The following is a 27030-nucleotide window of genomic DNA, read 5'->3' as shown; positions in this document are numbered from 1 at the left end:
TAATTGTACCCACTGGATCTACGCTCTTGAAAAAGAGCTTAAATCCAACAATTCGAAATCATTCTTAAGACAATGCACATCCCAAATCAATCTGATATTTTGTGGGTAAGTTCACTAAGGGATGGACCACATACCCATACTTGTCCCGTCAATCCCACAAATACCACTTGTCATGAAATGAGATGCCACCTGACCTTTGTTAAGTACAACACACTGTTCTGGATCCCTACAATTTGAAAAACATGAAAAGAGCATTAAGTGCGTGCGCTAAAAGTGTTAATTTATCACGACTTACGAACGAATAATGCTGGATTGACCAAAGTGTGAAATGAGGTCACTCCAGCACAACTCATACCTACACTCGAAAGTATTTGATCTTACACCTCAAGATATGTAAAGTTGGCTTTGGCCGTTTGTCTATGAATAATAGAACCAAGCAACTATAGATCATTTTTATCTGAAACCTATATAAAATAGGGTGAGCTGAAGACTAGGTGATTTTGCGGAGGAAAATTACCAGAGATTGATTAAGGGGTACAAGCAGCCTAATCTGGCAGACCTTTATTGCCCCTCAACATAAATCAGCATCACCAACATATTAGGCCTTATCCCAAACACTGGGAACATCAACATCCATACCAATTCATAAAGTTGCTATTTTCTTTATATAAAAAAATAAAAATAAAAATAAAAAAAGATTTTATTTTTGGATTTCACTGTCTGCCTTATGGCAGTAAATAGTGTCAACAACGAAGAAGAATCATTTTAGGTTTTATGGCCATGCACACAGTTTTTCCTTCAAAAACAGAGGAAGAAGAAGAGGAGGTGAGAAGTTTCAAACCCAATCATGCAGAAGAAACTCTAGAATCACAGGAATAGGAGAAATGAAAAGGGGAGAGATCTTATGCCGTAGACATGATGCAATCAATTGCTTCCTTGCAAATTCCTGTCATTGTGGCCTCAGGCCCATAAACCTGCGAAAAGGAGATTTCATTAGGTAGCCAATTCAAACTGCAGTTATAAAACTAGAAAAGCACTCCTCCAGATTTCAATTTGCTAGTTAAAATTGAGAAAGGGGGACGGCGTCAAAGGATAGTACGTCTGAGCTTGATGTCAAGAGCCCATATTCAATTTTTTATATAATGGAGTGTGCTTTAGAAAGCATTTTATAAGATGCTTTTAAATAGGTTAAGTAAATCATCTTTTACAAGGTCAATCAATTTATCTTTATGAAATACTACATTTTTAATATTCCATTTCAACAAACCGTAAGCTCAAATAACAATTCAATAGAGGTGGTATAGAAATAGATACGAGTCTTGCAGTTACAGTCTCAAATATAAAAAGAATTCTTACAACTTGAGCCCAACTAAAATGCTTTCCAGTCAACAAGCAGATTTTCATCACATACCTCAAGGGGAACACCAAGTTCCTCTCCCAGGGCACGCATTTTAGCCAGACCAGTCTGATAGTTTGGACCGCCTCTTCGAACATAGATGTGCATTCTTGATGCTTTTAACTTGGATTCCTGCCAAATCAAAAGAGATGCAGATCTAAATGTCAAAAAAAGTAAACAATCAGAAAGTACAATTTGAATGTTTCAAATCAATGCTACCTTTTCCCTTAGGGCTCGAATAATGCCATTAAAAGTAGCAGCGACATCAGTGAAGTTAGCTATACCTCCTCCAATAAGAAGGGCTCTTTTACGACCATCTGGGTCTGAGGTAGCACACTAATATAATAAAAGTTAGGTCATGGCAGCATGGTAAATGGAGTACTAAAGTTTCTAATCACCCTAGAAAATAGTTTTTTTTTTTTGAAAGGTAACCCTAGAAAATAGTTGAAAGCCCAACAAGCTCAAATTAACGAGTTCTTACATCAATAACAATTCTGGCGTACTGCAATACCTCCTCTTCATTTGGAGCTCCACTATATTCTGCATAGTTCCCAAGCTCTGATGCATAACCCAAATCTCCAACCTATCAAACAGACACATGGCCAAATCATGGAGGTTTTGCTCAGATAATTGAATTAACTAGAGAAAGGTGTGGAAATCTGATTTTAGTTGAGAATTCTTGGATGATTATTACATGAATCCTGATAGGATATTTATAGGAATTACATCAACCAAGATAAGGAAACTAGCCTAACATAAATATTCTAATTTATTAAAACTTCCTAACGTAGAATATCCTAATTGATATTGTTACATATATTATTCTCCAACATTCCCTTCCTTTTGAGATGAGATACATTGTATCACTGTCAATGTATAGTACTTATAGTACTATTAGGGTATTTATAGAGATTACATCAACCAAGATATTAGAAACTAGCCTCATATAGATATACTACTTATCTATAATTCCTAATTTAGAATATCTTAATAAATATTACTAAATATTTTATTCTCAAACACCACCTCAACGTTCCTTTTATTATGAGATATATTGACAATGATACAATGTCTCATACATCATATTATGATGCATCTCTTACATCCTCTCGCAATTGCATGGTCTTTTGAAGAAAGAGTATGCAATTGGTTTCTTTGAATGAATGCTCTCAATCTCATCAATTGATATGAGATTAAATCCCCCAAAATCCAATAATACTTCTTGGTGGTGGCCTGTTTGTAAAGTCCATCACTGTCGCATCCCGCTCTTTTTTTAAGTCTGTCAGAGCCGGTGGCTTACGAGACTAGTTTTGTCATGATTTCTTCCAAAAGCATACAAAAAAGAATTATGCGATTTAAATAAAATAACTCTCGTTGGAGAGATTTTAGATAAGAAAAAAAGAAATGAGATCGCTAGAGATATAGAAGGAGGTGTGATTTTTATTGAAGAAACTAGAAAAATGGTAAAGGGGAAAAAAAGAGATTTTGGTCCGACGATGACGTCATGATGGCGGTAACGCCATTGCCGAAGAACGACTCACCAAGATCGATGTGCTTAGTGGAGCTTGAGCTCTAATACCATGTAGAAGATCTGAGTTTATTGAGAATTCTTGAATGAATATTACATGAACCCTATTAGTATATTTATAGAGAATATATCTACCAAGATATTAGAAACTAACGTAATATAGATATATTAATTATCTATAATTCCTAATTTAGAATATCTTAATAGATATTACTAAATATTTTATTCTCAATCACCACTTCAACCTTCCTTTTATTATTATGAGATACATTGACAATGATACAATGTATCTCATGCATCATAATATGATTCATCTCTTACATCCTACCGCAATTGCATGGTCTTTTAAAGAAAGAGTATGCAATTGGTTTAATTGAATAACTCCTCTTGATCTCATGAAACACTTGACGATGGATATCCGCAAACGTCCAATCAAGCTTGATCGTGGTCACCGCTTGTCTGTGAAGTCCATCACTGTCGCATCCCCCTCATTTTGAATCTGTCGAAGCCGGTGGCCCACTAGATTAGGTCTACCATGATCTCTTCCATAATCATACAAATAAGGATCGTTGCGGTTTAAATACAAAAACTCTCGTTGAAGAGATTATAGATAAAATGAAAATCGAGACCGTAAAGGATTAATTTGTTCAGCAGGGAGGTTTGTAGAAACATAGAGAAATTCAGTATTTTTATTGAAAAAAAAAATACTAATTACGAGAACAAAATGATTTAGACTCGGCAATGGCGGTAGTGGTGGCGCCATCTTCGAAGAATGACGCACCAAGATCGATGTGCTCAGTGGAGCTTGAGCTTTGATACCATGTAGAAATCTAAGTTTGTTGATAATTCTTGGATGATTATTACATAAATCCTAATAGGATATTTATAGGAATTGCATCAACCAAGATAAGGAAACTAGCCTAACATAAATATTCTAATTTATTAAAACTTCCTAATGTAGAATATCCTAATTGATATTGCTACATATATTATTCTCCAACACTCCCCTTCCTTTTGAGATGAGATATATTAATATGATACAATGTATCTCATGTATCATAATATGTTGCATCTGGTTTTCTAACAAAAGGCAACATCAGTGTTGCATTGTGCACTTTTGAAGCTAGAAATTGGTAGAAGATCATAAAACTAAACAAATCAAATAAAGGCAAGTGAATTGTACGATACAACATGTGGTTACACTTACAGTATCAGCATATATTACGCTAGCACCACCTCCAGCTACCATTGTCCATATGCGTCCTTTAGGGTTTAAAACAGTAAATTTCAAGGATGCACTTGTCTGCAACATAATAGTAAGAATTCAGCATGCAACTGGAAATTAGTAAGTAAATTTCCTCTCCTCACTCGTTGAAGTAAATTCTGGTCTCTAAATTGAAACTTGAATTAAATTGAGACAAGAAAACAAAGATTGTGACAGAATGAATAGACTTGCAAGATGCATTGACCATCAATATGTCATTCTTAAGGAATAGTGTCTTATGGTTGGGGATATCACAGAAGTCTAAGGACCCCTCTGGATTTCCATATGTATTTTAACTTATTTCCAGAATTAAAGATTCGTTGCCTTAACCGAAAGAAGAGATAAAGATACTGAATGCATAGGCATACACATCTTAGACATTCCCATCTGCACATATGTTTGGAGGCTTCAAGTTGATGAATAACTTTAACAGCTTAAATGTCATAGAAAACAGGGTATCAGCAGTTCAGGTGGCATAATGGAATCAAATGTTCTTGACATTGATGCACTCGGAACTCTTTTACTTTCAAGTCAACGTGCATTATTTTGGTATCCCTTCTCCAAAATTTGAAGCTTGAATGCAATTATTACTGGACAGAATGTTCCTGCATCGACTGATTCGTCCATAGGACTAGAGTATGACACTGATCCTAAAGGAGAGAAATTAATTTCTTTCAAGATTCTAAAGATCTCTTTTTTTTTTTCTTTTCTTTTTTCCTATTGTTATCACTTATCAGAGAATTTTCCATCAAAAGAAATGGAGCAAACCTTTTCCCTTGATATTTCATAAGTCCAATACAGTAAAATTCTAACAAAATATATAAATGCGCTTGTAAATAAATGCATCAACCTTTTCATCCAGTGAATGAATAAAGTTCTCTGTAGGGCTGAGAACTCTTCCGAAGGGCAATGGAAACTCTATGTTATCCCACCTGCACAGTATCACAATTTATTAAGGATGACAACCCCTATGCTTATCAAATGGAAAGAGATCTAATATGGATTAAAAAATCCATGAAAACTAAATGTATACTTCTTAAAGTTCTTGAAGGCAGCAGTGTCATCCAATTCTCCCCTCATATCCAATGGGTATGGCTCCCCATTCACCAATGTAAATGGATTCATCTCAAGGAAACTGAAGTCCAAATCTATGGAGGGCATAATCGGTCAGTTTGGGTAACAGGGAGTGATGTGCAAAGTAACTCAATCAAAAAAATTAGACAAAAAGAAAAAAAACATATGTGGATCACAAAGTTATAGGCTCAGTATCAAGATTATTTCATGTCAGATATATCAAACAAAAAATGCTAAACTCTTCAATCATTTTGAATGATACCAAACCTAAATGCAGTTGGCACCTTGGAAGTCAAATCTATAGAAGTAAAGTTTAGTGAATGAGCCTTTAATGTTTCAAAGAAATATTCAAAATGGTGCTTATGGTATTTGATGGGAAGGATTTTCATTCCTAAACAAAAGCATACCCTGAAATACAGCAAATACGCCCTTTATGAAGTCCCCTATTTTTCCTCGAACCTGAGCCAACAAAAATGGAATTAGCACATAACAGACAAACATAAAATCACATTCCAAGAGAATGACAACATAATATATGTAAACATAAGATGTGGAAGTTTCTAAAAGAAAATAGAATTATAAAATGGGTATGTTTTGCCATTGAATGACATATATGGTGCACCATGATTGACTAAGAACTAATCCAGGCATTTTGGGCCACCTCTTTAAATGGAAGATGCTCTAGAAGTCAAAGACAATAATTCTAGAATCCTAACTGTAAAACCTGCTGACTTCTTTTAAACCATTAAACAATTTTCATTTCGACTCCTCAAAATGTTCATTCATTCATGCCCTCAAAATAGACCATTAATCCGATAAATATGACTTCTAAAAAAAAAACCTCCAAAAAGTTGCCCGTCAACTAAATGATGAGATAAATGCATGGAAATTACCTCATGTATCAATGATGTCAAGACACAGAAATTATGCTACCATCAAGCACACAAAATCTGCCTCACACTAGAATGCATTTAAACACTGAAAAACCCATCTAAGAAATTACCTCCAAGGGAAGGGTAGCAATCAGTGGAGCACAAGCTTCGGCTGTCATAGGCTTCTCCGTAGGGAGAAACATAGTCTTAACCTGTATGATTCAATAACCAAATAATGCAACCCGGTATCAAACAATTGTGTGGAAAAATATGACTAATGTTGGAACAACCATATCAATTCTTAACTTACCTTATCCCAGTTCTCTTCAATTTCGATACCCCCACATTCCGAAAAGCTAATGGTGCAACCAAGCCTATCGGAGACGATTGAGAGGTAATATTCTTGGTCATGAGGCACAAATGGTTCAACAATGAACGTTGTTATCGGTGCTTTGCATCCACCCATCTCAACCTAAAGAAGATTCAATTTCTATGTAAAGCAATGCGATTATATCAGAAGAAAATAGAATTTATAATTAATGTCAGTTTGACAAGCACCTCCACACCCAAACGTTCTTTTACGAACTGAGCAACCTGAGCCATATCCAAGTTCAGAGCTACCAAACCACTCTTCCCACGCTTCCCAAACAACATGTCAGGCTTTACAACTAATTTTGTGGAGGAAAGCCATGGTTCACGGTTCGTCAACTCAGTAAAATCTGTCGACTCGCTTACCTTAAGTACAGAAACAAAGTATCCACATTCTTCAGTCCAAAACAATAAAAATAGAACACATTTGAATCAGTGAAAATGGCAACAGGTATGAAAAAAACAAGCTTCCTTCTTTGCAAACAAAAATGAGACTTAAAGAATAAAAATTGTTGCAAAATTTCAATTTAAAGAGGCATCAATTTTGTTTTATTTTATTTATTGGTGAAAGGAAATGCCATTTTATTCTCTTCACAGAATTGAAGAAAAAAAAAAGCCTGGAAAGAGAAACAGAGCAACTTGAGATAAAGAGAAACAAATAAAACAAGAAAACCAGTTATCGAAACAATCAACTCTACAAACTCATATATCTCACACACACAAAAAAAAACGAAATCAGGTATTCGTCATCAAAAAAGTCTAATGCAAGTTATACAGAGAAGAATTAAACAGAAAAAAACAGGAATAACCCAAATAAAAGACAGAGAGAGAGAGAGAGTTCCTAATCCATAAAAAGAAACAGAAACTAACGAAATAACTCGAATTCTAATAAAAATCTGTCAATTTACATTTGAAACTATCAAATTCAAAGCTTGAATGAGAGAAAAAGATGAGATCAAAACCTGAGCAGAGCAGATCTCTAATTGGATCCCTGCAAGTCTCTTTAAATGTTTCTTGAGAAGTCTCTTGGAATCATACTCTCTGATCTTCTTTCTCGCCATTTCTTCACCAGATCTATTCAAATTCTGCAGAGATCGAGAGCTTTGATCAAAATTTACAGAACCAGAAGTCAAAGCTTGAGAAGAATGAAATAAGCCTAATTTGGGAGGTAGATTGAGATTTGAGAAAGACGATTAGACTTACCGAACGGCACTAAGACGAGTAGGAGAGGAGTTGGCTGGTCACTTTGCTGTTGAAACTTGAAAGACCATTGTAGTTTATTATTGGTCTAAAATAATAAACCATTGAAATGGTCGCAGTTATCACAATTAGGGTAATTGAAGCAGCCCCCTCGAAGTTTTGGTGAATTTTTGAGATACCCTTTATTGTTCTTCAAACTTATGATATACCCTTGACCGTATTCTTTGAGTAAGAAAATGACCAAGATACCCACATTTCAACATCTTTGTAGAACCATTTTTTTGGTATTTTAGATATAAATCCCTATTAAATTGGTTATATTAGGTTTACCCCCTTGCAAAATGCAAGATTTGGTCTACCCCTTACTGTAAGCCAGTTACTTTTTCTTGATGATTTAACGGTAAAATTTTGATTATTAGTATCAAAATGTTCTTCATATACTTAAATTACTAAATCATCAAAATTTTACCGTTAAATCATTAAGAAAAAACAACATTGACTTACTATCAAGAGGTTAAAATCTAATCTTGCATGTTACAAGGGGATAAACTTGACATTACCAAAATATCCTTTCTTTTTAATAGAAGAATCGTGATAAAATGACTCCATCACAAACGTGGGGTGTGTCAAAATCATAAATTTTCTTTCATCGGGATACACAACTGCACAGATTTATGAGAATCTGCAATTGTGAATCCCAAGTCATAAATTCTATGGTTTTGGCACACCCCACGTTAGGTGAGTATTTTGAGTATGCCACATGGGAGAGTCATTTATCACGACTTTAATAAAAAACTATCAATTTTGTCTTACTTATTTATGGATGACAAGGTCACCATTTATTCTCTCTTGGACAGTTTTGATAAGTTAGTTACATGATTCTGTCTAAAGTTGTCTTATGAATCAAGTCAAAATAGAATAAATTGTTTGGTTTGCTTGTACTTTGAGGAAGCATAGGTATTGATCTTCATATCCACATTGAAAATAGTATTTTAGGGGCACATTTCGACTTGTCAAGATCCTATGCACATTTGAATGTGAAACATTGCAGAATATGTGCAAAAATTGATATTTTTTCCCTACCAGAAGAACATAAATTTGCCTTTTATGGGTGTGGCAGCCTAAAGATTGAATTGGTTGAAAAAAGGGTTTTTGGTAAGAAGTTGAGGATTAGGGTATTTAACTTAATTTCCATTAGTCTCTAATAGAGGACCATGGTCAAGAAAATCAGTAATTTTGAAAACTTAAAGAGTATTCAAAATATTTATCAAAATACAGGGATATGTCTAAATTGCCCCCTGGTCCCACACGAACTCCAATAAGAGCATTGGGTGATATTTCCTAGGAAACTTGTGTAGTGAGTCATGATCCTCACCCAAACGCCACGTGGAACAGTGGTCAGTCTTATCCGCAATGACATGCCAGCGATCATGCTGATTTTCGGTGCGTTAGTTACAGCAAGAAGTGGGACAATTACTCATGAATTGGTTGGAGTTGGTTTGGGGTGGGGTTTAAGTGTCGCATTCTATTGGGCTGACGATGAATGAGAGAAAAAGATCAAAACCAGATCATGAAAGAGAGCAAATATCAAACTGGATCCTTTCAAGTTTTAAGCGATTCTTCAGATGTGATGTTGGCTGTGATACTAAATAATACCATTCAAGTAATATATAAAAAATGGGTCAAGATCCCTCTGACTCCTAAGAATGTCTTATGAAAGAAAATATATGATTCCAACCTTTTAAATGCAAAATCCAATGATTGAGATTTATCTTTGGGATAAATATATCTGAAATTTATGCTATCAATATACTCATAAATCTCAACCATTGAATTTTGTGTTTAAAGGTTTGGGAGATCATGTGTATTTTTCATGAGTGATTCTTAAGAATCGACAGATCCCAACCCATAAAAAATAATTAGATATTAGAAATATTAAAAATTAAGTTTATATCTCTTTGGCATCGTAACAAGTACATTTCTATTTTCTTTATACAGTCATATATTTTCTAATTGTGAATGATTTGTATTATTAAGATTCAAGTCTTTGTGAACTAGGGAAAGCTAGAACAATCCATAAAAGTTTATTACCAATGGCGCAAGGTAGTTGAGATTGTAGTTGGGGGGGGGGGGGGTAAAAATCCCCTTACAATCTAGATCGTTCATTTCACACCAATCAATAAGAATCTGGAGATGAACATTTGGCGTTATTTGGGTGAAACTCTATTTAATTAAGAAAGAATCTCAATTTGAGAAGATTCTTCCTTTCAGATAATTCTATATTTAAATGAGAATAAATATGAAAATTATAATTTAAGTAAAGTTAGGATTTCTTTTCTACATTTAGGATTGTTTTGCACCTTTCATGGTCTAAAATTCTATCAAACCACATGTCAAGCATATTCTCAATGTGGTGTACGGTTCTTGAGGTTGTTTGAATGCCTATGTTACCCCTAATCTAGTATCTTGACTTTAGTCCATTTTTGGTTGACCTAGGGAGAATTTTGAATCTTATTAGAGACTGACTTTTGCGTTGGGCGAAATCAATACGTAACACCTTCTAGATTTTGTAATCTAACACCTTACCTAGTTTCTTATCGCAGATCAACCCGAATTCATATTTGATGTCAAATTTGGTTCTTACACCGTAAAATTAGGTGGCAACTCCCGAAAATCAAACTCATACTTGGGTCTACACGCTTTCACCAACTAATCTATGTAAAGAGTTATTTTTTCAAATTGTGGCCAATTGTTGCAAATTGCATCCTAAGAAAAGTCAAAATCTATATGACACTAAATGTTTCCCAACTATTATTTCTGTGTTGTTTAGTAAGGATACTAGAATTATCTTGCATTATGAATTCTTGGTTTTCTAGTTTTTGGTTTTGCAAAGTAATTGCAATGCTTGTAATCTACCGTTAAGATTGGCATTTTCTCCGATCTATGTTTTACTCCTTTTTTAAATCTTGTTTTATATATATATATATATATATATATAGATATATATATATATATATATATATATTATTTATTATTTTCTCTTCTAAATTTTGCTTTGTGGGTCTTTTGGTTTGAGTTTCCTTTGATTGGTTTTGTTTGTTTATCAATGATATAATTACACCTAGTTGAATTTTCAAAATATCCATCTCTAGAAAAGATGAATTTTCGATTCTCCCTCACTAGAACAATTAGAAAAAAAATATATCATAAACTTTCTAAATCATTCACTGTTTTTCCTAACCATAGAATGCAATTGATAGATATTCCTGAAAATATTTCATCCCCTAGGCGTAGGGATGTACATTCGAGTAAACCCGAATTGGACCAAACCGAAATATGTCAGTCCAAGTTTGGTTTGGGTTCTAATTTCAAATGTTGAAATCGAACCCAGAACAAACCGATTCTTTTGGGTAAATTTTGGGATCAGGTTCATATTCGATCTAGGTAAATCCATTTTTTGATACATTTGTTTAAGTTTATAAAAATTAGGTTTAGGGGGAGTTGAACCAAAGACCTCTTATACAAATACAAATGGAGACAAACCACAATTCCTTACTAACAAGCCAAGAGGTTTATTATGTTATACTTTTTAACTATTAATATATTATAATAACTCAGATTTATAAACATATATAAATATAAATCTACAAGTATTTATAAACATATATTATAATAACCCAAATTTATAAACATATATTATATTAATTCACATTTATGAACATATATATATGAGTAGCGTTCTTTTGACAAAATCCTAACCAATATTCTAGACAAAGTTTTGTCTTATATGATTAAAAAGTTTCGAAATGAAATGATTTTTTGTGAGGATGATCTCTATAATTGGTAGATCATTCTCACAAAAAATCATCTAACCCCATGAAAAGTGATTACAAACTAACGGTAAAAATTGACGGTTCATGATTCTTCATCTTATAAACTAGGATTATAATTTTAGAATTTGTTGATTTTTTGTAAGGATGATTTTCTCATCATAGAGATCATCCTCACAAAAAATCAGCCCATTCCAAAAATTTTAGCCCATATAAGACAAAATGCTTTGTCTACAGTCTAGGCTTTTGTCAAAAGAACGCTACCCTATATATATTATAAATTATTTTTATAATTATATAAAGTATGTAGACACCCTAATTTGAACGGGCCCTAACTCGAAAGGGCCCAAAAACAGTGATTTTCCGATAAATTTGACTAACGGGCCTCGAAGGCCTGAAGCATTAAATTTTGACATTTTTGACAAATCAAAGCCTCTAACACCTCTCAATGGGTTAGTAGGTCCACCAAGAAGCTCGACATGCTCCGCTCCACTCGAAATATCGATTTTCTGACAAAATAGGCCAACGGGCCTTTAAGGCCCAAAACATTAAAAAATGACAGTTTTGATTAAATCGATGCCCCTAAGACCACCCAATGGTCTAAGGGACCACGAAAAGGGTTAGGACCCGTCCTACACGTGTTCAATATCACCGCTCCTCGCTTACATCAAGAATCGATAAAATCCTTCAACGGGCCTAAAAAGCCAGATTTGTCAACACGTGGCATTTTTGATCAAATCAATAACTTCAAGAAAAATACAAATAAAATTAAAAAATTAAAAAGGTGAGACTTGGGAGACCTACCCTTCATCTATCACCCACCACTCCGCCTCGAAATTCGCAAGTACCCTAAACCCACCTAAAGCCCACGAGGTCTCAACTCTTTCCTAAATTCATTTCCTACCTTACCTTTAACCCAAAATTAATCTCATACTTTCTAAGCCCTGAAAACAACCTCCCTTCTCAAAATCCAATCCAAGATAAGCCTTACCAAATCCAAAACAACCCACAACCCTCCTAAACCCAAGCCCAACACTTAAAAGCCCACTAACTATTACCCATATCCAACTCATTACCTAACCCATAACCTTAACTCATTACCCATTACCCACATCAACCAATCAACCCCTCAATATGAAAAGATGACACATGTCATCACCACCCTTCACCTCCCTCATCTAATCACCCACCCCCATCACCATTATCTAAACAACTTATCTAACCCACCTTACCTCTCTCCTAAATCACATCAACCCATACCCTAACCCATTACCATTCTCTAACATCATCAACCACCCACATCACCACCCATATCCCTTACAAATCAACCCATCACTTTCCCTTAAAACACTCCAACAAAATCACCTCAACCTATACTTCCTTCATCATCAATTAATTAACCCACACTCCCCTCTCTAATCAAACTACCCCCATCAATCAATCAACCAATCTCATCCCCTTACCCTCTCATCATGATTGTCACATGGTATCATCTCCTTCATTCTTCCAAAAATCAATTTAACAACCTCTTACACAACCCATTCTCCTAAATCTACACACCTCACCTCATCAACCAACCTAACACTCCTCCTCTAAACAACCCTCTTACACCCCCACTCCCCCCATCAACCATCACTCATCTCATCCCACCTAACACTCTACCCCAAATGGATTTGGGTAGGATCCAACCCATTTGGATCTAAACCTCACCCATTTTCACTCATTACACATTTACCATTCATTCCACTTTAAATTCCACACCTTTCACTTCAAATACCCATGCCATTATCTATTCTCTCAACTCTTCACCCCATTATACTCCCAAACCTCCTCCAAACATCTATAAATATCTCCCCTCTTATCCCAAAAATGGTTACCAAGTCTCTTTAAGAAAAATCTACTCTCTACTCATCTCCACTACTCTTTCATATCATCTTCTAAAAAAATAAGTTCACTCTCATATTCCATTAAGGACTTAAGAGAAGAAGAGAAGTCAAGAAGAAGAAGAAAAGAAGATCAAGAGTACAAAGTGGGTTTGAAGTACACCACCCCCCCTCTCTCTCTCTATCCTCTCCTTCTCTCTCTTCTAAATACCTCCTTCTTCTCTTTCGTTTTTATTTTTAAATGAGTCGACCCCAAGGCTAAAGATCCGTAAGGGTCATTTCCATCAATGAAATGACCCTATGATCAAGCCGAAAATGAATCCCTATCTAGGGTACAAAGACCCCCACGTGGCACATTATTTTTCAATTTTCAAGTCGAAAATGAATTCCTATCTAGGGTACAAAGACCCCCACGTGGCACATTATTTTTCAATTTTCTTCAAAATAAAAAATGACCAAATTATTTGAGGTTACCGCCACTTGACGGGGAGAAAAGGGTACCTAACACCTTCCCTTTTTTTCAACCGAACCACTTACCCAAATCCCTAGGTTTGATTAGATTGGTCCCTTATCCATCTCGAGTCACTAATGCCAAAATGTCATTTTTTTTAAAAATGTACACCGGGTGACCATTCACATCCACTTATAACTTGAATGGTGGCGACTTCAATTCATCGTAGATGTGACCGTCCTATCGACGAAAACCACGTGTCTACAAAGTACAAACTATATAACTTACAAATATACACCTACATTGTAAAACCCCGAATTTTTAATTCGTATCTCGAGGAAAAAAATAAATAGTGGAATTTTAAGAAAATCTTGAAAGTGGGACTTAGGGTAAAACTGTGGGACCTTATTTTGATCATTTTTAATAGAATCTGACCTCACCATTAGATTTAAAATGATCGAAAAACATAGTTTAGCATGTAAGCACGCTCAAATGCGAGTCCAAATATAAAAGTTGCAAAATCCTCGATTACCGGGTCGGACCAGGCTAAAACAGTAACTTTTTGTTGGAGTAATAATTTTTAAAATTTGATCATACCATTGGTTTCATAACGAAAAATTATTCAACATAGACTATTTATTTGTCATTTTTGGAGATCAGGAAGTTGAATTATCGCCAAAAACGAAAACGACATCAAGTTTATGGGTCACATCAGGCCAAAAATGTAAATTTTTTATGGAGACATAATTTGTAAAAATTGACTATACCATTAGATCCGGAATGAAAAATTAGGAAAAATAGAGTATTCGTTTGTCAGTTTTGGAGACCGAATGACCAAGTTATCGTCGATCAAAACAATAGGCGAAATACCGAATTCGTCCCAAATATTATATAAATAATATTTAAATTTTTTTTTAATCTCATTTTCCCCACTCGTCCAAACAGTGCGGAAAAAAAAAAAAAAAAAGAAAAAAAAAAAATAAATTTGTTTTTCCTCCGATTTTTCCACTTCAGATCTCTCGCAAACGGTCTACTTTCGACGATCGCCGCAGAAGAGAAAAAGGTCCGCAGCTTCGTTCTCTACAAAACCCACCCAACCTATCTTCATTTCACTTTCTATTTTACCCGATATCGTCAAAAATCAACCGTATTTGGATACGGAAATTTCGAAACTTTGACCTCGGATTTCGTCCGTTTCGGGGTCAAATCGCTTTCCGACGCAGAAGGGAGAAACGTCCGTAGCCTCATTCTCTACATAACCCAACCAAGTTCCTTTCGTTTTCTCGTCTTTTTCACCCCGTATAGTCAAAAATTAGCCGTATTTTTATACGGAGATTTTCGTAACTTCGACCTCGGTTTTCATCGATTTCGGGGTCAAACCGTCTTTCGCCGTAGAAGGGAGAAGAGACGAGCACATCGAGATCTTCGAAACCACCAAGCCAGTTTCAAAAATCAGCCGCTTCGAAGTTCGGTCCATCTCGATTACCGCGCCAATCGCCTCGATTTCCGCGCACGTGCTTCAATTCCGTCGCCTAGTGATTGTAAGGAACTCTCAATTTCTATTAGTAATCATAGATTGTGAAAATTGCATTTAGGATTTTATTGGAAAAATTTGGATGTATTTCCGAAATATAGAATTCTTTGTTTATTTCAAAATTCACGCCAGAAATTGCATGTTTGATATGTTTAATTGTATTTTTAACAAATTATACGTGGGTAGAGTATTTTAACGGGTTATTGCCATAAATTGGGTCTTGTGCACTGCTCGGACCCCGTTTTGATATGAAATTTGTATTTTTTTTCAATATTATTGATAGAAATAAATTCTATAGTTGAAAAATGTGATTTAATATTCAATAAACTCATATTGAGTTGATGAATATCAGAAAATGGATATTTTATGAAGAGATTGAAAACTGTAAAAGTCGAAAAAAGGGAAAAAGGGTATGAAACGGTAAAATGTCAGAGTTACACCCGAGGGGTGATGTCTGCATTTTACGTTGTTGTGTTGTATGCAGGTTGGTGAACGGATATCCAGGGATAATGTTACTGGTTGCATGTTTATTTACTTTCTGTTAGCGCGAGGCGCTCTGTTATGTTATTTATTTTAGGCCGGGTGGCCACACTTGCATGGTAGGAAACTGGATATCTATTCTCAACCTTGTATTGTTAATTTCTCTTTTGTTTTCAAATGAAAATAATATATATAAGTAGCTATTTTGTGAGCTGTTAAAGAGTTTGTGAATGCCTGAAGGGATAGTGCATCATATCATCCGGAGTGGTGTACTATCCTGGGATGTACGGTAGGGACCACCAAACTCATACGTGGTATGGGACGCGTATGAGAGTGGAGTCACAACTGGAATCCGGGTTTATTCCTCTCTATCTTTACCAGTGAACTTGTAATGTAAAGGTGGTCGTATACGAATGGTTTGTATCTTTGGGAATCACATGTACGCCTGATAGGCATAGACGAAGATGATTAGTCAGTGATCACTAACAATCTATAGTAGTCGAACGTTCTGACACATCGAAAAGAGACCCATTGCTTACGGTCACGTCAAACGGCCAGCCTGAGCCGGATAAATGGTCAACCAAACGTGGTAAGGGCAGTGACCGGCCACAAAATCAGGAACTAAAAGCCAGAAAGGAATTGTAACATCATGTCCCGACTGGGAGCGATCCAGTCGTGAATCCCAACTCTCTAATTCCAATACTCCACCACCGTGTATTATCTATCTGTTGCTTATTTTGATATATAAAATGAAATGCATGTTTATTGTTTCCATTTGATCAATTAGATTTGTATAAAAAGAGAATGTTATAGTGAGTACTGCTGATCGATGTAATGTGAGTTTTAAAATGTTTAGTTGCTCATCCCTAGCTATATGTACCAGTTAATCGTAGTTTTCTTCTGTAAAACTTTGTTTATTTTAAAATGATTCAGTATGTTTATTCGTTCATGTTAGGAGAGGTTATTGGCAGAAATTGTTGTTTTCTTACTGGGTAACCATTGTTACTCACCCTTTCATCCTCCATTTTTTTAGTTTCAGATCCGAAGCTTAGCGAGGCAGGAGTAGAACATGAGTGAGAATCATCTGGTGGGTCAGATAGACAGCCAGAGTCCGTCACCTGGTAAGTAGTGGAGTTATACTCCATTTGTCTAGGAGTATTATAGATTTGTATTGAGCGTTAGGACTCTTGTTAGAGTGAGAAAATTTTGTATAATCCCGTAAATTTTCTTCTTCCGCACTATGATAATTCGTACGTTATTAGACGTGTATAAGCTTCCGCTAGTATTATATTTTGTATATGTATGCAGGATTGTATGTCGTTTATCAGGTGCAGGTTGAACGCCTTGGAATGCTAACATAAACAGAGGAGACCATGCCGAAATTTCGAGGTGCCACTTAGTACCTCGAGATCTGACATGGGGATTTGTGTTAGCGTTCGGCGGGGCGCCACATACATAACTTATAAATTACAAATATATATATATATATATATAGGGTCAGGTTCCGTAGACACATAAAGCTACTCATAAAGCTACAACATTTTTGTCTTATATGGTTAAAAATGTTCAGAATGGGCTGATTTTTTGTGAGGATGATCTCTGTGGTGAGGGTATCATCCTTGCAAAAAATCATTTCATTCCAAAACTTCTAACCCCATCAAAAGTGATTTACAAAAATTAGACGGTCTAAAATTTTTCAACTTGTAAACATGGGGCTAGAAGTTTCAAAGTGGGCTGATTTTTGGCAAGGATGATCTCCTCACCATAGAGATCATCCTCACAAAAAATCAGCTCATTCCAAACATTTTTTTCCATATAAGACAAAACATGTTGTAGCTTTATGAGTAGCTTTATGTGTATACAGATCCTAATCCATAAATATATATATATATATATATATGGGTCAGGTTCAAAGGACAATCATTTCAACACACATATAGACAACGTGTTTTGTCTTATATGGACAAAAATGTTTGGAATGGACTGATTTTTTGTGAAGATGATCTTTGTGATGAGGAGATCATCCTTGCCAAAAATCAGCTCATTATGAAACTTCTAGACCGTCCAATTTTTGTTGAAAAATTATAGACCGTCCAATTTTTGTAAATCAATTTTGATGGGGTTACAAGTTTTGGAATGGGATGATTTTTTGCCAGAATGATTCCCTCATCACAGAGATCATCCTCACAAAAAATCAGTCCATTCCAAACATTTTGTCCCATATAAGACAAAACACGTTGTCTATATGTGTGTTGAAATGGTTGTCCTTTGAACCTATATATATATATATATATATGGGGCGGTTCAAGGGCCATATGTAAAAACATATGAAAAAACAATGGTTTTTCAAAATATGGGTTAGAGGTCTTGGATTGAGCTGATTTTTTGCAAGGATGGCCACTATGATGAGAAGATCATCCTCACAAAAAATCAGCTCAATCAGAAACTTCTAAATCCATCAAAAGTGATTTACAAATTATTGACAAAAATTGATAAAAAATCAACGTTTTCACTCAGGAACTTTTTTCCATCCTCCCAAATATCTTAACTGACGAGTGTATTCAATTCTCATTTGATGAAACTCATATGCGTTTTTGTTTGTTTAATTTCTTCTCTCTGACTCCACCATCATTTTGTTCATGGGACAAATGATGTCCAGCATCCTTTGAGCCCAGAAAAATCCTTTGAATTTTCTTCCCAATTAATTGATTAGGCTTTCAATTGGAAACTCTTAATATGGATGCATGAGATTAAAAATAAAAGTGAAAAAATACAAAAACATATATTGAGAAATTGGGACAGTTGAGAGTCGTCTTGACCAAATTAGGCAATAAAAAAACATTACAGAGCCGCAATGAGAAGTGCTCCTAAAATCAGTTTAAGTACTTCAAATAATACCAACGGTGCAAATTGGTGCCCTCTGCCCATTGCACTCCCTCCAGCTGAAACGTGAATCGATTGGTTGTTAGTAAACTAATCAAAGTGATTTTATGTCAACTGAAGCATTAATAGACTATGACTAGGGTCTATAGGTGGGATGTACCATTTAAATTAAGGGGAGCGGGGGCATTGCCTCCATAAGAATTTTTAAAACACTAATGCTGAAATGAAACTAACGTAACACAGGACTGTGACACAAATGACGGGGTGGCGCACATATAACCGTAAATGCTTTTTTAATTGTATCTCACGAAAAAGCATCTGAAGTTATGTGCGCACCATCATGTCACTGGATCATCTATACCCCTCTTTGCGTCACCCCATGTATCTCACGGAAAAGCATATACAGTTATTACTGTGTCACCCCACGACTCTTTTTTAAAAACTTTTACCGCTATTTACCCGCACAAGAGTTTTTAAAAATCAGTAATACATCCTGGCCACCCCATGTAGGTACTATGTACCATCACATATGTGAGTGCCATCAGATCTCTCTGGAAAAAAAAAAAAAAACAAAAAACTAAAAACAACTCCCTCATGACCATGGTCTTTTATGAGAAATTAATAAAAAATTTGCTGAAATAGGAATTTTTCAACTACTTACGAATAAAAAACCCTTGATTTTTTTCTAAAAGTTAAAAATAAAGATTAAAAACAATCATCTTCAACCTCGATTAATTTGACAATCCTTGATTTTTTTCCTACAACAACTCCTGACTTATTTTTCCCAAAAAGCCCATAATCTATGGCCCTTGACTTATTTGGCAGTCATTTATGGCAAAACTGTAGATGAAATCAAATGATTAATTAAACAATGTGGAGAACAAGGAACAATTTGGTCACAAAATCCCTAAGATGAACATGATGAATGGTTTTGGAAAAGAAATTTTTTTTTTTAAAGATTTTTGGCAAGATCATTCTTTTAGACTCGAAGACGAGGTTCAAAGGGTATGTCGTCAAATTTGAAACACAGGGTGTTATCTCATATATTTACCAACATCTGGAGGAGGTACCGTATGCCTAAAAATAAAGAGTAAAACTGTAATAGTACTCACCACATTCTCTAGTAGAATTCGTTGAGCCTGAACATAGACAAAACATCATCTCTGTCTCTGTGTCATACCCGCACGTACCACCTGTTCTCTCACAACGTTGGCATCCAGTATTAGGAACAGTATAAGAAAGCTTGATCCCATAAGACCAATCTAACGGTCCTACACCTTTAACATCATCCGTGTTATACACGGTTGTATAATGCGAACAATCCAATATGTTCATGCTCATCAACTTCACCGTGTTATAACCCGTGTAACAACAGGGCGGATACCCACCCGAAAGAATATGAAAAATCCGAAAAGAACTACAAGCATTGTAAAGCTCGTCACAAGAGTGACCAGAGAAGTTGAAGCAGAGGGAGCGGTAGTGGTTGAGGACAGGAGAGTCAATTGAGCAATTGAGAAGGACAAAGATAGTATCAGATGTAGGTGGAATTACAACTGATTGGATATCAGACATAATGAAGTCATGATGTGGTTGTAGCGTTGTACACGTGGACATGCTAGGATCGTAGATCACCATTGACTGTTTATCGTAGTCAATTGATCTGATTTTGTAGTTGCCAGAAGGGGTTTGGAAGAACAAGTCTCCGCTGCTGCTGCAGTTTAACATCTTCCGGTAGTGAGGAGCACCGCATCCATCGTCGATGCCGAATGGGTATTTGATAGAGAGGCTGCCACATAGGTTCCTACAGACAGGGAGAGGAAGAGAGTGAACTTGTTTTAGAGTGATAGTTGAGATCAGAAGATTAACGATGATTAAGGCTGATAGTGATGAAGAGTGCATTTCTTTTTTTTTTTTTTCTTGCATAAACGATGATGTAAAGGGGCAGAAGAATGAATAAAAGCTAATAGTGGTATAGAACAGAAAATTCAACAAAGAAGGAAGAATAAAGAGGAGGCTTTTTCTTAGGGTCTATTTGTTATAGGTTCCAGCTTTTTCGGATTTTGTGTCTACGAGAAAGCAGAAGTTGGGGAGTTGCGTCTTTGTTACAGAGGCTGAGTGGAGAGAAGTCGAATTGGTTTGTTGTTTAATCAATGAGTTAAAAAGAATATGGGATAAAATTGTCATTTCATCCCCCAAATACTTTTTAGTGTTGGCTTCTCATGGGGACTCGCATGCAAAGCAGTCCGCAAAGCTTCTCAAAAGTGCAATTTTAAACTCCCTGCAAAAGCTAGTGAAGCAGAAGTTATTACTAACAAACATGCTTCTTGAGCCAAAAAAAAGTAGTTGAAAATAGTGGTAACAAATAAGCCCTTAGCTTTTCTACATTGAACAAACAAAGAAGGAAGAATAAAGAATAAAGAGGAGGCTTTTTCTTAGCTTTTTCATAGTGAATTAAGAAGCTATTCTCTCTAATTACTTGGCCTCGTTTGGGAATACGATTCTTTGATTCTTTTCGTGGAAGTGGAAGCCCCTGGTTTAGGGGCGCTTTTTTTGGGAGTGAACTTCTTCGGAGAGTGCTTTTTTGCTCTCAGGACTATGAGCAAATTTATTCACAATCCAATAGCCATGTGACATGTGGCTCAAATGACATTAGTAATAAGAGAAGAAATTTCTCTTGTGCCCAAGGGGGTAAACAAAAATTTTCAAATCAGATTACCTTAAGGTATTAAAAAAACATGATTCGATGCCACAAGATTGTAAAGGACGGAATTCTATGAACTTAAAAAAAAAATGAAAAAAGAAAAAAACTTTATTTTACCATTGAATTTTAATTTTTAGTTTAGGTATTATTTGGTAATCGTCCATTTTCAATTCCAAGGATCAAGCTTGAAAATCATTTATTTATTTATTTATTTAATATGATTTTTTTTCATAAAATCTAGAAAACTGTAGTGTTAGATTGACAATGTCATAATCCATGTGGTCTCAATGACCCATTTTAAATTTTAAATCTTTAAATTGAAATTTGTTAACAAGAGGACGAGTGGGCAAGAGAAATTTTCTCTCTATTGTTGATGTCATATGTGCTACATGTCAAATGGTTGTTGAGCTATGAGCAAATTTGCTCATAGTCTTGCAAGCAATTCATTAGGGGTGCATATGGTTCGGATTTTGGCAAAATTGGAACCGAATCAAACATGATCGGTTCTACAAATTTGAAATCGAACCAATCCAATTACCCTATAGAACCGAACCAATCCAATCCAATCTTGGTTCGGATCAGTTCTCGGTTCTCATACTTATTAAAGATAGATACCTTCCTCCTCAATCCAAGCATTCTATCTCCTCCAATCTTCAAAGCTTAAAAAAAAGTAGGACTTTTTTTAAACATGGACTTTGGGATAATAAAAAATTAAAAGGAAGAAGAAAAAAGAAATAAAAATCGAAATTTTTATTTTTTAAATAATTATATATATATATATATATATATATATATATATATATATATATATATATATATTTATTTATATATAATTGGTTCGGTTTTCGGATTGGTTCGATTTTATTATATCCTAATCCGGAACCGAACCAATTAATCGGATTTTTTTTTTCTTCGATCCATACCCGAACCGTGTGTGTGTTTAATCCGAACCAATCCAATCCAATCCAAAAGCTTCGGATTGGTTCGGATCTCGGATTTACCCAATCCAATGTGCACCCCTACAATTCATGGTTTGAATATTTAAGTAATCATCCTAAAAGAATCTGACTACCCTTACTAACTTAGTAGATTTCCATTCTTACAAAAAGTAATTGACCTCACCTTGTGGCATTAAAAAAATGATCCAATGCCAATTATTTGTAGTGAGCAAAATTCTATAAACTTTGAAAAAAAAAATTTGGTATTTACTATTGATTTTTAATTTTAAATTTGGGAGTTTCGTGAAAGTTTAATAACCGTCCATTTTCAAACCTTGAATAAAATCCAATTTTTTTTTTTTATCAGAGTTTTTCCATGAAATCTAGAGGGATGTGGTGTTGAATTTTGCCAATGTGATAACAATTTGATCTTTTAAATCATTAATTTGGGATTTTGAGGATTTTGTACTTTTTGAATTATTAGAGCATCTTGAATGGCAATGCCGTATCTATCTCTTCCAACTTTATTATTTTAAATAATAAAAGTGGAATAAAATATTCTATCTTTGATATGAGATTTTCCAGTGCTTTGTCTCAAAAAAAAAAAATAAAATTTATTGGTATACTTTGATAACAATTAGATAAAAAATAATAATCAAAAGATACTTATTTACTTTTGAATTATACTAAATTCAATATCAATTTTGGCATTAAAAACATGACATACTTTATATTTGAGAAAACTTTTAGCCCATGCATTGGAACATAAATTTTGGGTGGTGGTGTCAAAATTTGACATTGCTATCTTTAAATAACTGCAATTGGAGATGCTCTAATAAGGGTTGGCAATGAATTGGTTTGGTATCAGATAATGAATATGTGAATCGAATCCGATCTATTTCATTTCATTCTTAATTCAAAATCAACTTGGTCCGATCCGAACACATGCCTTATTTTCAAATTACCAATGTTCAAAAAATTTAAACAATATAAAATCATATAAAATTTAAAGAAATCTACTTTCCTATTACAAATATGGAGGGAAATAAAAAAGACTAAAATATTTATATTTATGTATTGATATAAAATTAAGAATAAAAAAAATATTATTAAAATATGTTTGGATCGAATTGGGGTACATCCAAATCCGATTCGAAAATTCTATTTTTTCGAATCGGATCGGATCGGACATTGGATATAATTTAGATCATTGCCAACCCTACTCTTAATAAGGGTATGGGGGTCCATCTGTTAGAAGAGACCTACAATTCAAAGACTAGAAATCAATGGGTGTCCTAAGTTACACTGCCATCAAAAATTACTATTTACTAGTATTAGAGTAAGAGGCAACAACCTTCCTCAAATGAGGATTGAAGAAGTCAAGTTCATCATATTCATGATTTCCATGGATCATCTTTCTCGGCAACAGTTCTCGAAGCACAAGTGAGGTATTACCGTTCAGAAAAAGAAAAAAAAAAGATATTACCTCCTCGTTTTTGTGCATTTTCAATTTCCATGACTAGTGAAAGTATTCTTAATTATGCTTAGGTGGTGTTTGTTTGCGCTATTTTTCAGTGCTTCTTGCTGAAAAAAATTAAATTCAGCACTTTTGTCAAAATAGCGCGTTTGTTTACTCGTGCTTATTGCTGAAAATAAGTGAAAAAAATTCAGCACTATTTTGATGCTGAAAAAAAGTGCTGAAGTGGTAAGCACTTCGCTTTTTCAACACGGACAAGTATGCCCTTTGTTTTTTTGAGCATGGACAACTATGCCCTTATTCTTAAAAGGATATTACCTCTTATATCCCATGGATAAGTATATAGACACCCCACAAATTAATAAACCCACACCATAGCTAAATTATTTTGTCTTATATGGGTTAAAAATTTTGGAATGAGTTGATTTTTGGTGAGGATGATCTCTACAATGAGGAGATCATTCTCACAAAAAATTAGCACATCTTGAAATTTTTAACCCTATCAAAACAAGTTCAAGAATTGTAAATTATCCATTTTTTTTTTTGAAAACTATTTTTAACGAGTTAGAAGTTTCAAAATAAACTGATTTTTGGTGAGGATGATCTCTAGACCATATAAATTATCCTCACTAAAAATTTGGTCATTCCAAAAATTTTAATCCATATAAAACAAAACAAAAAATGGCTATAGTGTGGGTTGCCCTTATTAATTCATAGGGTACTTTTATAATTACACATCCTTCATTTCCATTGAAAATTATTCATAAAAAATTAAGTTCTTTTTAAAGTTGATTTCAAATTTTGGTGACTTGTATGACATTATTATTTTTAATTTGAAATTTGTGGGCTTTTATAAATAGAAATTATTATTTATAATTGAAGATTTGAGTATTATTTATTATTTAAAAATAAATTGTATTTTATTTTATAAGAAATAATATATTTTATTGTGTTTGATAATAAATAAGCATTTAAAACATGCAAACAATGTATAATATGATTGTAAGGGTAACAAAGACAATTTATCAGTTTCAGCAATGTGTAACAAACATGATTCAGCATCTAAACAAATAACTTTTTTAACACTTAAATTCAGTGCTTATAAGTTTCAACGTTTAATGCTATTCAGCACTTATTTTTTTCAGTTTAACAAACAGCACCTTAGTTGGTTAGGGTGTTTGTGTTGTTGCACCCGTGAATGGATCTAACTACGCACCCAAAAGTCAGCCGGATTAGCTGTATCCAACCAATTTTAGGCTTCGTACGTATGTGTTTCCATTCACAATGTATGGTTGTAGCGAGTTTTCAACTTTCCCTGCTGAAAGATGCTTTTATCCAAAGACCGCAAAACATTAATTAAAGCTGATTTTGGTGTGCAAATCGTCAAACAATCATAGCTCACTGTGGCCGAAAGGCATCGCATATCAAGAAGTGAACCAGCCAATTCAACGGTTCAAAATGTGGGGACTTACCTGTCTCAAACTCGCACAAAGTGGTTTTCCACTTTTCCTCCGTAATTTTCTCCATATGTTACCTTCGTTGGACATTGTGCTCAAAATGCGCTGACGTGGCAGTATATAGATGAGCATAAATTTCTTTCCACGAAATCAATTTAAAAAAGGAAAATGCTGGAATGACACAAAGGTGACAAAAATGATGTGGTGGTGCGTATATAACTGTAGATTCTTTTTTACTCGTATTTCGAAGAAAAGCATCTACAGCAATGTTAAAAAATCAACGATTTTCTATGCATTACGATGTCAGCAGAGTGTTGAACGCACGGTCCAACAACAAAGGCATGTCCATCATTTTCCTTTTAAAAAAACATCTCATAGCTGTGAAGAATACTGATGTGATCTTTTCGATTCTCGCATTGATGGGGCCCAATTGGTATAATTATTGCATTATGTTTTTTTTTTTTTTTAAAGGGGTTACCAGTGGGGCAATCTTTACGACTTATTTCGTTACTTCTTCTACCTAATGAAGAGTAGACATTGAGCGCATGGTACACCCTATAGTTTAGGCCATAAAATATTCTCTTTAGCGCACCACCATCCGATGCTTTCTAGCTATTCATCATCGGTGATATTCGCACTTGACAAAAATTGGGTTTTTCTTGTAACTCCCTGCTACACCTTTCTTTTAATGGGACCAATTAGTTGCACACCTCGAATGGTTCGTTGCATACCTATCTTTAGAAAAAATATTTTTTTTTAATCTTTTGGATTTAAACTTTATTCTAACTTATAGACGAGCGTAGGCTCGTATTCGCTCGTGCTCTACTTTGATTATATTTTGTGATTGATTTTGTTTCTGTTCTCTTTGACTCCAATTTAATTAAGGAGTTAATTTTCTTTTTTTTATTTTGAATTTAAATTGAAACTACGTATTTGAAGAAAATATAACTTTGTAAACATGAATCTGAAACGAAAAAAATATTTTTTAGAAAAATTACTGAACTAGAAATAATTTCTTTAGGCATAGTTGAGGAAGGAAAAAAAAAAAAAAAAAAAAAGAGAGGAGTGTGACATTTTTTTTAAAATTATTTTTCGAGTATAATCATTCAAAGGGAGTGCAAAGGGGAATTTATAAGTGATGGAGTGCAATTGGTAATGAGTGGTATGCAACTAGTCAATCCCTTTTTAAATTGATAGAGTGCCATGTTGAAAAAATATAACTCGGATCATCTTTCATTCATGACTTAATCAAAATTAAAATAATAAGTAAAAAAAACCTTTTGGGGCTTTAGAAATTGATGACTCTGAACTCCTAAATGTGAAAGCAGGATGTGGTCACGACGTTATATTGTGCAAATTGAGTAGTCGTTCTAATTGGAGTAGTTTTTTTATTTGCAACAGATGAGATAGTAGAGAAAGTGTTGGGAAAAGCGACTAGATTTGACAATCATCATAAACGACATCCTAGACGACAATTTATAATCATCGTTTTCTTGGATTCATAAGTAAAAAAGATAAAAAAAAAAAAAAAATTCTTGGATACACATAGTGGTTCTGTTCCTACTAGTTTGGGCGACAAATCTCTCGAGTGTGAGGGAAAAATCAGGTTTTCGCCCCCCCACAATCACATAAGTTGTGATGATCCTACCATTACCCTTACACCTAAACTACTAGAACAATGCTTCACAAGAAA

The 27030-nt window shown here is 34.5% G+C and overlaps 2 protein-coding genes across 2 annotated transcripts; both read right to left on the bottom strand.

The window, feature by feature from the left end:
- Window positions 1-682: 682 nt before the first annotated feature.
- Window positions 683-7840, bottom strand: LOC147396223 (ATP-citrate synthase alpha chain protein 2). Its single transcript, XM_086450779.1, has 13 exons — window positions 7707-7840; window positions 7466-7588; window positions 6693-6869; window positions 6445-6606; window positions 6266-6346; window positions 5670-5721; window positions 5222-5336; window positions 5039-5120; window positions 4132-4227; window positions 1878-1979; window positions 1616-1732; window positions 1412-1528; window positions 683-974 (listed from the first exon to the last, which is right to left on the bottom strand). Exons 2-13 carry the CDS (start codon window positions 7562-7564, stop codon window positions 903-905), a joined length of 1272 nt encoding a protein of 423 aa, XP_086306905.1. The 5' UTR covers window positions 7565-7588; window positions 7707-7840; the 3' UTR covers window positions 683-902.
- Window positions 7841-18539: 10699 nt separating this feature from the next.
- Window positions 18540-20875, bottom strand: LOC147396222 (wall-associated receptor kinase carboxy-terminal protein). Its single transcript, XM_086450957.1, has 2 exons — window positions 19877-20875; window positions 18540-18823 (listed from the first exon to the last, which is right to left on the bottom strand). Exons 1-2 carry the CDS (start codon window positions 20685-20687, stop codon window positions 18723-18725), a joined length of 912 nt encoding a protein of 303 aa, XP_086307083.1. The 5' UTR covers window positions 20688-20875; the 3' UTR covers window positions 18540-18722.
- Between the last annotated feature and the right edge of the window lie 6155 nt (window positions 20876-27030).

Source organism: Akebia trifoliata, chromosome 8 (genome assembly GCF_017979445.1).
Source record: "Akebia trifoliata isolate Shusen 1 chromosome 8, ASM1797944v1, whole genome shotgun sequence".
NCBI classification, from domain to species: Eukaryota; Viridiplantae; Streptophyta; class Magnoliopsida; order Ranunculales; family Lardizabalaceae; genus Akebia; species Akebia trifoliata.
The sequence above is the reverse complement of the archived record's forward strand: the minus strand, read 5'-3'. Positions and strand labels throughout refer to the sequence as shown.